The 12,026-nt window shown below is 44.1% G+C and overlaps 1 protein-coding gene across 2 annotated transcripts in view; it reads right to left on the bottom strand.

The window, feature by feature from the left end:
- Positions 1–4,839: 4,839 nt before the first annotated feature.
- UGGT2 (UDP-glucose glycoprotein glucosyltransferase 2) overlaps positions 4,840–12,026 on the bottom strand; it is a 137,298-nt gene continuing 130,111 nt past the window's right edge. For both annotated transcript variants that reach the window (XM_060233610.1, XM_060233611.1), the window contains 2 exons: positions 9,536–9,680; positions 4,840–6,858 (listed from right to left, as the gene is read on the bottom strand). In XM_060233610.1, the coding sequence (XP_060089593.1) occupies positions 6,836–6,858; positions 9,536–9,680 (168 nt within the window). In that variant the 3' untranslated portion in view covers positions 4,840–6,835. The remainder of the gene's footprint in view (positions 6,859–9,535; positions 9,681–12,026) is intronic.

Here is a 12,026-nt window from a genome sequence, read left to right as displayed (position 1 = left end):
TGTCTGTTGTGGGGGAGGAAGGTAAAGGAGATTGTGAGCCGCTCTGAGACTCTTCGAAGTGGAAGGCGGGATATAAATCCAATATCTTCTTCTTCTTCTTCTTCTTGATTGGCTGCATTTTGGGAAACACTGGATGCCCCTCCCCCTCACTCCTGCAAGCTGCCATCTTGTCAAAAACACTTCTGCGTTACCATCCAGGTCTACCCTTGAAACAGGAAGAAACTCAAGTGGAGAAATTTCCAAGAGAGGCTCGAGCTTATTTAGACCTGCCCTGGGAGTCGGCATAATATCCCCTTCTCTGCTACCTTTTAGGATGATGATATGGGAATGCTTTAGCAAGACTGAATTCAGACACTGAACTAGGGTTCAGAAAAATGTGCATAAACTGCAAACTGTTTCCAGGTTTGCATGTGCGCCTCGCTACTCCCCTGTTCCTTTCTCTTGCAGAAAATCAGCTTAAAAACTAAGTGCAGTTGCCTGGGATTTACACATAGATGTGTGTGCATTCACTAGAGTGAGTGGTCCTCATTCACTAGGATAGTGAACCTGGTGTAGAATCTAGATGGGGAAGGCAACTTGAGCTAATTTGCATGCCTGCATTGGTAAGATGCAGGTTAAAGGAGTTAGTTTTTAAGTGCAATTCTCTATATAAGAAATGTGCTGGGTCTCTGCACATTTTTCTGTTTCAGTGTTCTGTATGATGGCTGAAGGCAGCTTCAGGTCATTCCAGTGCCCCAGATGTCCATCAGGAGCATCTGTAAGGCTGCAATCCTATGAGCACTTTCCTGGAAGTAAACCCCATTCAGTAAAATAGGATATATCTCTCAGTTGACCTGCTGAGGATTGCTTTCTGAGACTTGTGTTTGTGGAAAGGGGTCCTGGCTTGTGGATAGTATTCTGATTCATAAAGGATGATTTTCTCTGATTAAGAACATATCTTACCCCCTTTTGTCTTGAAGACTTGCTACAGAAAGATACCTAAAGCGGTATTCTTAATTGTTGTTCTGCAAACCATTCTGAACTTTGCACTCAGTATATACTTGGCATTGGAGCGGGGTGGACACTGTGCCAGATCTGCGGAATTTTATTTCGGCCCTTGAGACTGTTTCTTAAAAGAAAGGGATGGGATATGTTTAGGGGTGACTTGTAAGATGGCAGTGTTGTGGCTGTAGGATGTTTTATAACTCCATCTATTTGAGAAGAAGTTAAATGCTGGTAATGGGTATCTTACGGATACCATTAACTGGCTTGCATCGTTTTGGAAGCACTGGAAGGGTTGGTACTGTTTGTCAAGATGTATGGGTCTCACTGTATTAACCAGGAAACTTGTAAATCAACTAATGCCAGGTATTTTCAACAGTATTTATAATGCTTTATTCCTTTTTAGCACCATCATCAGAAATGGAATAGCCAGGGGGTAGAAAACGTTTCTCGCTTTCTGCTGCAATCCCAAACGCAGTTACAAAGGTGTAAGTGCCCCTGAGCTCAACGGGGCTTGTTTCTGAATGCTCAGGCTCGCCGCATTTTGGTTCTAACAAGGAGGTTCAGTGACAAGCCCCATTTTGCATGGATGGGAGGGAAGGTGGCCTGGGAGATCTAAGAAGCTAAGCAAGCTCAGTGCTTGGAAGGGAGATCACCAAGGAAGGCTCTGCAGAGGAAGGCAACGGCAAAGCACCTCAGCTTCTCCTGTGTCTTGAAAGCCCCTTGCTGGGGTCACCGTAAGTCAGCTGGAACTTGATGGCTCGTTACATACACTTTTAAGCATGGACTCAGCTGCATGTGGCTTTTCAAGTCTGTCGCTGTTGCCCGGGGCACTGTTAGCAGCAGCAAAGCGGACTGGGCCAGGAGTCCTTCAAGGCAGGTTTGCTAATCACATCGGTAAAGACCAGCCTCTGTCAATTAACATAAGCCCTTGTAGTAGAGGCACACTGTCCAAATGTTTGTAAAGATCCGAATTTTTTTAAAAAAACAGCAGTGCTATGAAGCTAAGACGTTCTTTTGAAGATAAGTTTGAAAACAAGCTAGGTAGCAAACTGGCAGCAACAATTTAGATAAAAGCTGTTTCCTAGTTTTATCGAACAGTTTCAAACTTCTGTTAACACCAGCAAGCCTATTTTTTTTTTCGTCTGTGTGGATATGTGAAACCAGATTAATATGAACAAGAGTGCCATAGTTTTAAAAATTGGTTATATGCTACAGAAACTTTTCTACTGTGCCAGTGTTTCCGTGCGCTTGTATTTCATTGGATGAGAGTGGGAGGGGAGGGAATATGATGGGAAATGCATCCACTTCTCCTCTTTGGAAACTTAAGAGAGCAATTTACAGAGCAATTCAGGGGTTGTTTTCTGGGTTGCTGTAGGACGATATCGGTATTTGTTATTAAATGCCTTAAACGTGGACAAGCTGTGAGACCTTTTTCTTTTTCCAAAAACCATTGTTCATAGGTCTTTAAAGGCACCCTGAAATTTAATACATGCTGAGTGAATAACTAATGCTGCCCCGTGGTGCAGAGTGGTAAAGCTGCAGTACTGCAGTCGAAGCCCTCTGCTCATGACCTGAGTTTGATTCTGGTGGAAGCTGGGTTCAGGTAGCTAGCTCAAGGTTGATTCAGCCTTCCATCCTTCTGAGGTCAGTAAAATGAGCACCCAGCTTGCTGGGGGGAAAGTGTAGATGACTGGGGAAGACAATGGCAAACCACCCTGTAAAAAAAGTCTGCCATGAAAAGTCATGATGTGACATCACCCCAGAGTCAGAAACAACTGGTGCTCGCACAGGGGACTACCTTTACCTTTACTTTGAGTGAATACTGGAAGTTAAAATTCTGTTTCGTTATTTCATTTGACCCACCGCCCAATTGCAACTGTGTGGCTTCTGATCTACCCTTCTGTCTGGCATCTTACTTTTCTGTGAGATTTTTGTGAATGGGGGGACCATTCCATATACAGTTTGAGGTGGCCTAGGCCAGACACTTGTTTATTAGAGCAAGCCAAGCCATGATGGCAGCCATCACTGTTCCTAGGCCTGCACCTTTCATATCTCAAATGAGGTCTACTTTAGGTTGCTAGACAGCTTGGAGAAAAACGTGTCCCTTTCACAGAGGCTTAATGACAAGCAATTGAAGCTTGTCTATGTGTGCAGGTAAACCTCATCCTGTTAACCCTCTGTTAAAAAGGAGAAGACAACTTTCTCCAAGCCAGTTAGCAGTCCTCGTTCTGCTTTGTCAGGAGAAAAGGTGCCTGGGATTCATGCTGTTTTCCTCCTAGCTTAGAGAGGTGGAAGGAGCAGAGAGTTCCGTTCTCCTCAACCTGTTTTAGATAGATGGAGCTGCCCATTTGTATCTAATTAGGCCAAACGAGTGCAGAATTGCCCTCTACTGGTACTTCGATGTAACAGTGTATGCACTGCAGCGGAATAGCAGATCAAGTCTTTTCTCCCCTTGCAGGACAACAGGGATGCAATGTGGCACTTGCTTCCAGTGAATAATGGTACCCAGGGCTTTTTTTGTAGCAGGAACTCCTTTGCATATTAGGTCACACACCCCTGATGTAGCCAATCCTCCTGGAGTTTACAGTAGCCCTGTAAACTCTTGGAGGATTGGCTCCATCAAGGGGTTGTAATCTAATGTGCAAAAGAGTTCCTGCTACAAAAAAAGCCCTGGCTGTGCCAAGGAGGCCAGCAATAGCTTTTGTGGGCTGTTCTTGAGCCATAAGGTTACTAATCACCCACAGAACCTAGAACATGAGAAAAGCCTGCTGGATCAGATCAGTGGTCTATCCAGTCCAGCATCCTGTCCCACACAGTGGCCAGCCTGGATGGCCAACAACTGGGCAAAGAGGCCAAGGCCTTCCGCAATGTTGCCTCCTGGCTCTGGTCACCATGGCTAGTAGCCACTGATAGACCTATCCTCTGTGAATCTGCCAAATCCCTCTTTAACACTGTCAATGCCTGTGGCCATTGCTACACCTTCTGGCCGTGAGCTCCTCCCCTTAGCCTTTAGAAATCTTCCATTTTTGCTGCTGTTCTGTCAATCCCTGTGACGTGAAAACAATGAAGTAGTTTCACTTTATTTGCTCAGATATTCTCCAGCAACAAATCTCCCTTTGGCCCTGTGGTAGTTTGGTTTGTAAATAAGGTAAATAGTCTTGAGTTGAAGAATGTACTACTAAAAACATTGAAATTGCTGTCACAAGCATAGACAGCTTCAAGAGGGGATTGGATAAACATGTGGAGCAGAGGCCCATCAGTGGCTATTAAGGCACAAGGAATAAAGGGAACACTGTATGTGGGGCAGTGATGCTCTGTATTCCTGGGGCTTGGGGGGAAACAGTGGGAGAGCTTCTGGAGTTCTGGTTCCACTGGTGGACCTCCTGGTGGTACCTGGGTTTTGGCCACTGTGTGACATAGTCTTGGACTGGATGGGCAATTCCTCATCCAACATGGCTTCCCTTATGTTCTTAAAATTATATTTTTAATTCTCTTTTGAATGTCTGGAAGCTGCTCTGTGTTCATAAATAGTCACGTTAAATTTGTGGTGACAGAGCACATCACATCTCTTGTCAGGTTTGGATTCTGCACTCTGAGCAATTCATGCACGTGATGTAGTTAACAGTATAAACATTTCTTGGCGGGCAGTGTAAAATTGTGTCCTTTTGCCTTCAGGACAGTGGAGGCTACTCCAACATGGCTCTTTCCCACTCTGCAATGGTGGGATATGGACCACAGGGAAGGACTCCACATAATAGGGGCCAGGTTTAGAGGCACGGCAGCGGCAGCTCCACAATGTATGCATGCAAACAGAATATATGCATTTATTACAAAGTGCATTTATTACAAAGTGCATTTTAAAAAGAAAGTAACATATCAAGTTTAATTTATTTTTCATGATTTCCTCTCACCCAACTTTACAGCACTGGCTGCCACTGGCCAGGCCCAGGAAATATACACTGCGGTGGCATCGATACATGAGCAAACTTTACAGCATGCTGAAAAAGTAATTAATTCAAAACAGCTAACCCTCCCCCCCCCCCCCCACTGTGACATCTGGTTCTTACAGAGAAACAGACTGACAAAGAATGGGGTTTTGACAGAAGGTGCATTTTTAAAAATAGAATCTGAACATTTAAAAATAGTCCAGTGTGTCGAACCACCCAGGCAATTGTTTACCCATCATTTTAACTGCTTTACTAGCAAAATTTGTTACAGAGCAACAATGGGAGATGCAAGTTTTCTTGTAGCAGGAACTCCTTTGCATATTAGGCCACACACCCCTGATGTAGCCAATCCTACAAGAGCTTACAGGGCCTCCTGTAAGCTCCAAGAAGATTGGCTACATCAGGTGTGTGTGTCAAGCATGCGGGTTCAATGACGAGTTGAAGTTGATACAAAGACTACGTTTATTGATAGACCGATACTTTCTGTGTAACAGATTCTTGAGAATATACATTGATACAATAATTTTAAGGCTTACTTCAAAAGGATTCCAAAGGATGGGGGTGCGGGGTAGCTCTCACACGTCAACTATCATAAATGTCTACATTCTCACAGTATTATCAAGACTCTGTCCTTGCTTTCCCCAGATGTGTCGCACTGCCTACCAGGAATGTATGGGAAGGTGCTGATTACTTCTTCTCAAGTTAGTTTCATTTCTCCCTACTTCTACTATTCAGGCAATAAAGCAAGGAGGAGAGAGGGAAAGAATAAGAAAACTAGCAAAGCTGGATCCTCCATGATACTTCACAGACCAGGGTTAGGCAGGACCCTATAACAATCAATTATCAATGCAATTTCACCATGCTTGACAGTGTGGCCTAATATGCAAAGGAGTTCCTGCTACAAGAAAAGCCTTGGGGAGAAGTAAAATAAAAAGGGAAACTCTTCAAAGAGAGACATTACTAACCTATTGATATTTTTATACAGCCCAATCCTGTGCTTGCTTAATTTAGAGGTAAGAGTTAGTTTACCAAATCTTCTAGTGTTCACTTTCAAGAAAACAGGCATAGGATTGCAGCCTTAGCTACTCACTTTTTCAATCTTGCCCCTTCTCTACAGTGCTGAAGGTACTGTGTGTGTATGTATAAAAAATGCTGACAACATGTAGATTTGATGCACTTGGAACAAATTAAAACAGTCGCTAGGAACTGACAGTTTTAATAAGAGAACGGAACAGTGACAGCCCCCCCACCATCAATGCTTTTAAATACATTTTACAAATGACACTGAGAAGAGGTGAGCCATGACATCAGGAGGCACTTCTAATCCAGCACTTAATCCACTGAGAAAGTATTTTATCAATCGATTCTTAAATTAGTAAGAGTACACTCGAGTTGTCTGAGGAAGCTACCGGATAGAAGACAGAAAAAGCTATTCAGGCTTCCAATTCTGTTGCCTGAAGTTATTGGAGGAAGTGCTGTGTTTGCTGCAGCCGGTCAGTTTAACATGACCGTGCAAAGGCACACACTCTGAATGACCAGAGACCACAGACCAGAACTGTGTGTGGAATAGAAGCACGTTGTGCTTTAGGGTAAATAGCACCAGAATCTTCATGGCCTCTGGAAACAAAAGAGAGGGGCAAAGCCCAGCAAGGCTGAACTAGAAACCATAGAGCTGCTGGTTTTGTTGGAGCTCCATCCTATTCTGCTTTTTCACTTTCCAAGGAAAATAGGCACTGAAGTAATGTATTAATTTAATATCACATCCATGAATCTTAAAAAATAGAGCGTCTCTGAAATATTTACATCCATGGCCAACAGCAGTCTGCCCTGTTTCTTCCCTCCCCCCTCAAGTCCACGGTAGGTAGGAGGGCAGTTGCGTCGTCGTCATGAATTCCAAGCAGCAATTAAAGTTCATCGTGTTTAGATTCTGCAACAAGAAAAAAAAAACCCATGCATTTGTTCTGTGCGTTCAAGAACACCATGACTTTAACAGAGCCAAACAAAAAATGTTAATTCACACAGCTGAGAATGTTTGGATAATTCTTAATGTCACGGTTTCATTACGGCTAGAATCGTTATTTTAATTTGATGCCTTAATCCTCTGTCCAAGCTGGTGGCAATAATATTAAGTGGTGCCTTTGGAAAAAGAGACAGCCAGGAGTCATATATTACCTCACTAATTCCCAAAGTAATGTTTCCTGGTGGCCACTTATTTCTCAAGTCTTGGGGATAAAATCCAAAGGGTCTTGAATGGATGGGCAGTAAACAGGGAGCTTAAGGTTACCCCCTCCCCACTCCAACCAGCTGTTTGGTTAGCAAAGAGCTTATCCCGGTTGGGTATGTTACAGCTCCGTACCCTCCGTTTAGCTGCAGGCTTTCTTATCTCTTGGATTGGAAATCTCTTGCTCTGGCCATGGGGGGACAAACATTTTCCCTTGGGAATCGAAAGCAAACTGTATTCCTTTCACAAAATAAAAAGCTGATGTCAGCTTTCTTTCCCCTTTTCAGTGTAGACATTAGTTCAGAAGAGCCCAAAAGACACCACCTTTCTTTCTACAGGAAGTAGCTGCCTTCAGTTTGCAACCTTTTGTGAGTGGCCCCACGGTGGCAGCTATTTGGTGGTGATGACCACGACCCTTTCAAAAAATCCAAAGTGTGTTCATAGGGTTGAAACAAGTGATAAAATAGCGCCCACAGAAAGCCAGTTTGGTGTAGTGGTTACATGTACTGACTCTTATCTGGGAGAACCAGGTTTGATTCCCCACTCCTCCACTTGCAGCTGCTGGAATGGCCTTGGGTCAGCCAGAGCTCTTGCAGAGGTTGTCCTTGAAAGGGCAGCTGCTGTGAGAGCCCTCTCAGCCCCACCTACCTCACAGGGTGTCTGTTGTGGGGGAAGAAGATAAAGGAGATTGTAAGCCACTCTGACACTCTGATTCAGAGAGAAGGGCGGGGTATAAATCTGCAGTCTTCTTCTTCTACAATACCTGCTTCTTCCAGAGACTTCCAATTGGTTATATGGCACAATAATATCAAACAACCAGCCCTGTAATCGAGTTTTTTAACGTCCTTATGAGGGCTAGTTCTCATATTCAAGGATCTCATTGTAAGTACTGGTCTTTCAGTATGTTAAAAAGCTCCATGTGGATTACCTCAAAATTCCTTCAGATAACTTTGCCAGGTATCCCGTATTATGCCAATGGAAGGTGGACTGAGTCATAGACCAATCTTCTCTGATCTTGGAAGCTAAGCAGGGTCAACCCGGGTTAGTACTTGAATGGGAGGCCCCCAAGAAAGTCCAGGGTCGCAATGGAAATGAAGGCAAGGGCGAACCACTCCCAAATGTCTGTCTCTTGCCCTGAAATCTCTGTCAGGGTCATTGTAAGTCAGCCTCCCCCAATATAACTTTTATTAAATTTTAAAAGTCAGATACAATCGATCAGTATGCATTTTATGATATATAATACAGTGTCAATCTTTAAAATAAAGTATAATCTAGAGAAGAATTATAATGCAGCGTTCTAGATACTGAGGATTCTCAGGGCCAGACCTAGACTGTCCGGCACCCTTTTTGTTGTTCAGTTGCAGTCGAGTCCGACTCTTTGCGACCCCATGGACAAAGTCATGCCAGGCCCTCCTGTCTTCCACCATCCTCCGAAGCCTGCTCAAATTTGTGTTTGTTAAATCAGTAATGCTGATTAGGCAAGGCTAATTTCTGGCGCCCCCCCCGCCCCTCTCCCTGCACTGATAATGTCACCAAGTCATGTGGGGTGTGCCCAATTTGGTACCCCCAGAAGGCCAGCACCCGAGGCATATTGAGAGATAGTGGAAGTAAGCTATAGGGAGCCAAATCCAAAATAAGTTTAAGCACAAATATTGTTATATATGGATATTAAAGTTGCCTGGGAATTAATTTATGCCCCATCTTTTTCCTGAATGGAGACCCAGAACAGCTTACACTATTCTCGCCGCCTTTCACTAAAGCTGTAGTATAATGCACACTTTCTTGGAAGTAAATCATACTAAACTCAGTGGGACTTCCTTTCAAGTAAACAGGTTTATGATTGAGCTTCCATTTATGGAAGCAGAGAACAGAAACAGAACATAGCAGCATCTGGGGCAGTGAAGTATTCTCAGTACGTGCAGGGCCACAGTGGGACGGGGCTTCTGGAGTTCTGGCTGGTGGACCTCCTGATAGCACCTGGGTTTTGGTCACTGTGTTGGACTGGATGAGCCACTGGCCTGATCCAACATGTCTTTTCTTATGTTCTTAGTTGACCATCAAGGATGATATATGAATGATGGCCTGAAGTGGATTTGTAACAGGGCCAGATTTGGTGTAAACATTTGCCAGGGTTCCAAAACTAAGGAAGAACCCAATCCCCCAACAGTACCTTTGCTCACATTTCACACATAGCATCCAACAAATTCTGTTTACAGACATCATCTCTTCCAGGTTAAGGAAGTCCTCAGAATAATTTGCCAAAGGGACCCCCACATCCTGTTTTCTGTAGCACATATCTAGAACACCTCAAAACCTTTCATTCAATATCTCCCCCCCACACACCCTATTTCCACAAGTCTTTAAAAACATTTCAGGGCCTCACCTTTTTTGGAGGGCTGGATCACAGTTCCCTTTTTTCTCCTGTTTCGATTGATTAGCTGCTGTATTTCAGAATCGTACTCAGCCCATTCAGGAACTATCCTGAGAGCAGCTTCAAGTTTGGGTTCTTTAGTTTTCGGGTTGTTACACTGAAGTTGTTCATTAAAAAAAAAAACAAGCAATAACATTTAGACAAAACAACAGTAAGAAGGCTTCTTAATCAAGTACAGAGATCATCAAGTGTAAGTTTTAACACACCAATTAAAAAATATAGGATCAGGACTTTTTTTGTAGCAGGAACTCCTTTGCCTATCAGGCCACACCCCCTGATGTAGCCAAGAGCTTACTGGGTTCTTTGTACAGGACCTGTAAGCTCCAGGAGGACTGGCTACATCATGGGGTGTGGCCTAATATGCAGAGGAGTTCCTGCTACAAAAAAAAGCCCTGCATGATCAGCTAAATTAAAACCCAGGCAATGGACTTGCTGAGAATCAAACTATATATTCAGAAACAGCATTCACTAAAGACTGGTAGTTGGGAGAAAGTAGACAACTGTGAAGTAAGTCACTGTTGTTGTTCTGTATCCCACTACTCCATTCAGCAAAACCAGATGGTGACCTCCAGCCCAAGGATTATGGCTGCCAACCTCCAGGTGGGACCTGGGGATCTCCCATTATTTCAATTAGTTTCCAGGCAATAGAAATCAGTTCCCCTGGAGAAAATGACTGCTTTGGAGGATGGACTCAATGGCATTATACTCTAAGTCAAATCTCCAGGTATTTCCCCACCCGGAGCTGACAATCTTAGCAAGGGATCTTCTCCGAACATAACTTGTTCATACTAATTAAGCTGAAGGAGAGCACCAAATGGTGATGAGCAGACTGGTAGGATACAGCAGAATTCTTTTTGCTGGCGCTTCCCCAAGGTTATTCAGCAAGTTGGTAGGTTAGCAGCAAAATGACCCCCATATGTCTGGAGATACACCCCCATTTTGGGTTCCACAACAAAATTAGAGCTTGTAACTGCTGACACCTCAGCAAACTACTATGCAAATTATTCTGGCAAAAAAGAAGCCACTTATTAATTTTTTAGAGAACAGCATGCCATGCTTTTCAATCACCGCTCTATTAGGCAGCCTCAACATCTGGAAAGCATTCTTTTTATAAACAGGAGCATCTGTCACCAGCCCCCAGGAGTCTTCAATCCCACCATTCATCTTTTTCAACTGGCTTGTCCCCAACTAGTTTCTTCTGTCTCTGCTACAACTCACAAAAATGGGCAAGAATATGAAATTTGGCAGGAATCTTCAGTAACACAAGCCCATTAAAGTAAAGATATAGTAGAGTAAGACTGACAGCATTTTGTTCTTCCTAAAAAAGGAACCCACAGCTGTATCTTGCATGAGCCAAGGTATTTTTGTAGGGGTTCAGTGGTAGAATACCTGAACTGCACATTGAAGCATCCACGTTTTATCCCCAGTTGAAGGTGATAGGTGCTAAGAAAGACTCTGTCTGAGACTACAGAGAAGTGGTGTCAGTCAGAGCACACAATACTGAACAAGGTGGACCGATGATGCTGTAAAACACCAGCTTCCTGTTCCAGAACCAGGGCTTTTATTGTAGTAGGAACTCCTTTGCATATTAGGCTACATACCCAGTGCTGGATTAAACACTGTGGAGGCCTCTAGGCAGTCAAAATCTTGGGGGGCCTCTTGCAAATTATCTCAAGAGTCTGAGTGCCCACCCCGCCACTTTTGGCCCCTACTGCAGCCTGCAGGCACCTTCTCAAAAGGCCCTTTGATAAAGCTGTAGGGGAGAGGCAGAGAGGGGCAAACTTGGCAATGATGCCAACAGCAGCCACACCAGGCAAGTCGGGTAAAGAGCAGCTCAGTTGCTGGCTGTGTGTGCAGGTTGGGAGGGCTGCAAGCAGGAGGAAAGGTGGTCTGGGCCCCCTAAAGGTGTGGGGGCCCATAAGCCATTTCCAACTTGGCATAATTGTTATTCTGGCCCTGCACACACCCCTGATGTAGCCAATCCTCCTGGAGCTTACAGTAGGCCCTGTAAGAAGACCCCTGTAAGCTCTTGGAGGATTGGCTACATCAGGGGTGTGTGGCCTAATATGCAAAGGAGCTCCTGCTACAAAAAAAGCCCTGTCCAGAACACATGTATTTTGCTTTATACTGAGACAGACCATTGGTCCATCAAGGTCACTATTGTCTACTCGGACTGGCTGCTCTCCAGGGTCTCAGGCAGAGGTCTCTCACATGACCTACTGCTTGATCCTTTTTAACTTGAGATGCCAGGGACTGAACCTGGGACCTTCTGCATACCAAGCAGATGCTCTACTTCTGAGCCACAGTCCCTCCCCTTTTAAAGAATGAAGCATCAGAAAAGTTTAACAATCAACATCTGTCCAAGCTACTGACAGTCTTTATGCGAATGATTTTTTTAGGCCTTTTCACTCACTCATGAGTGACTGAAGCAGAGCTTAGACTT

Source organism: Heteronotia binoei, chromosome 3 (genome assembly GCF_032191835.1).
Source record: "Heteronotia binoei isolate CCM8104 ecotype False Entrance Well chromosome 3, APGP_CSIRO_Hbin_v1, whole genome shotgun sequence".
NCBI classification, from domain to species: domain Eukaryota; kingdom Metazoa; phylum Chordata; class Lepidosauria; order Squamata; family Gekkonidae; genus Heteronotia; species Heteronotia binoei.
This window is presented reverse-complemented; position numbering and strand designations above follow the sequence as displayed.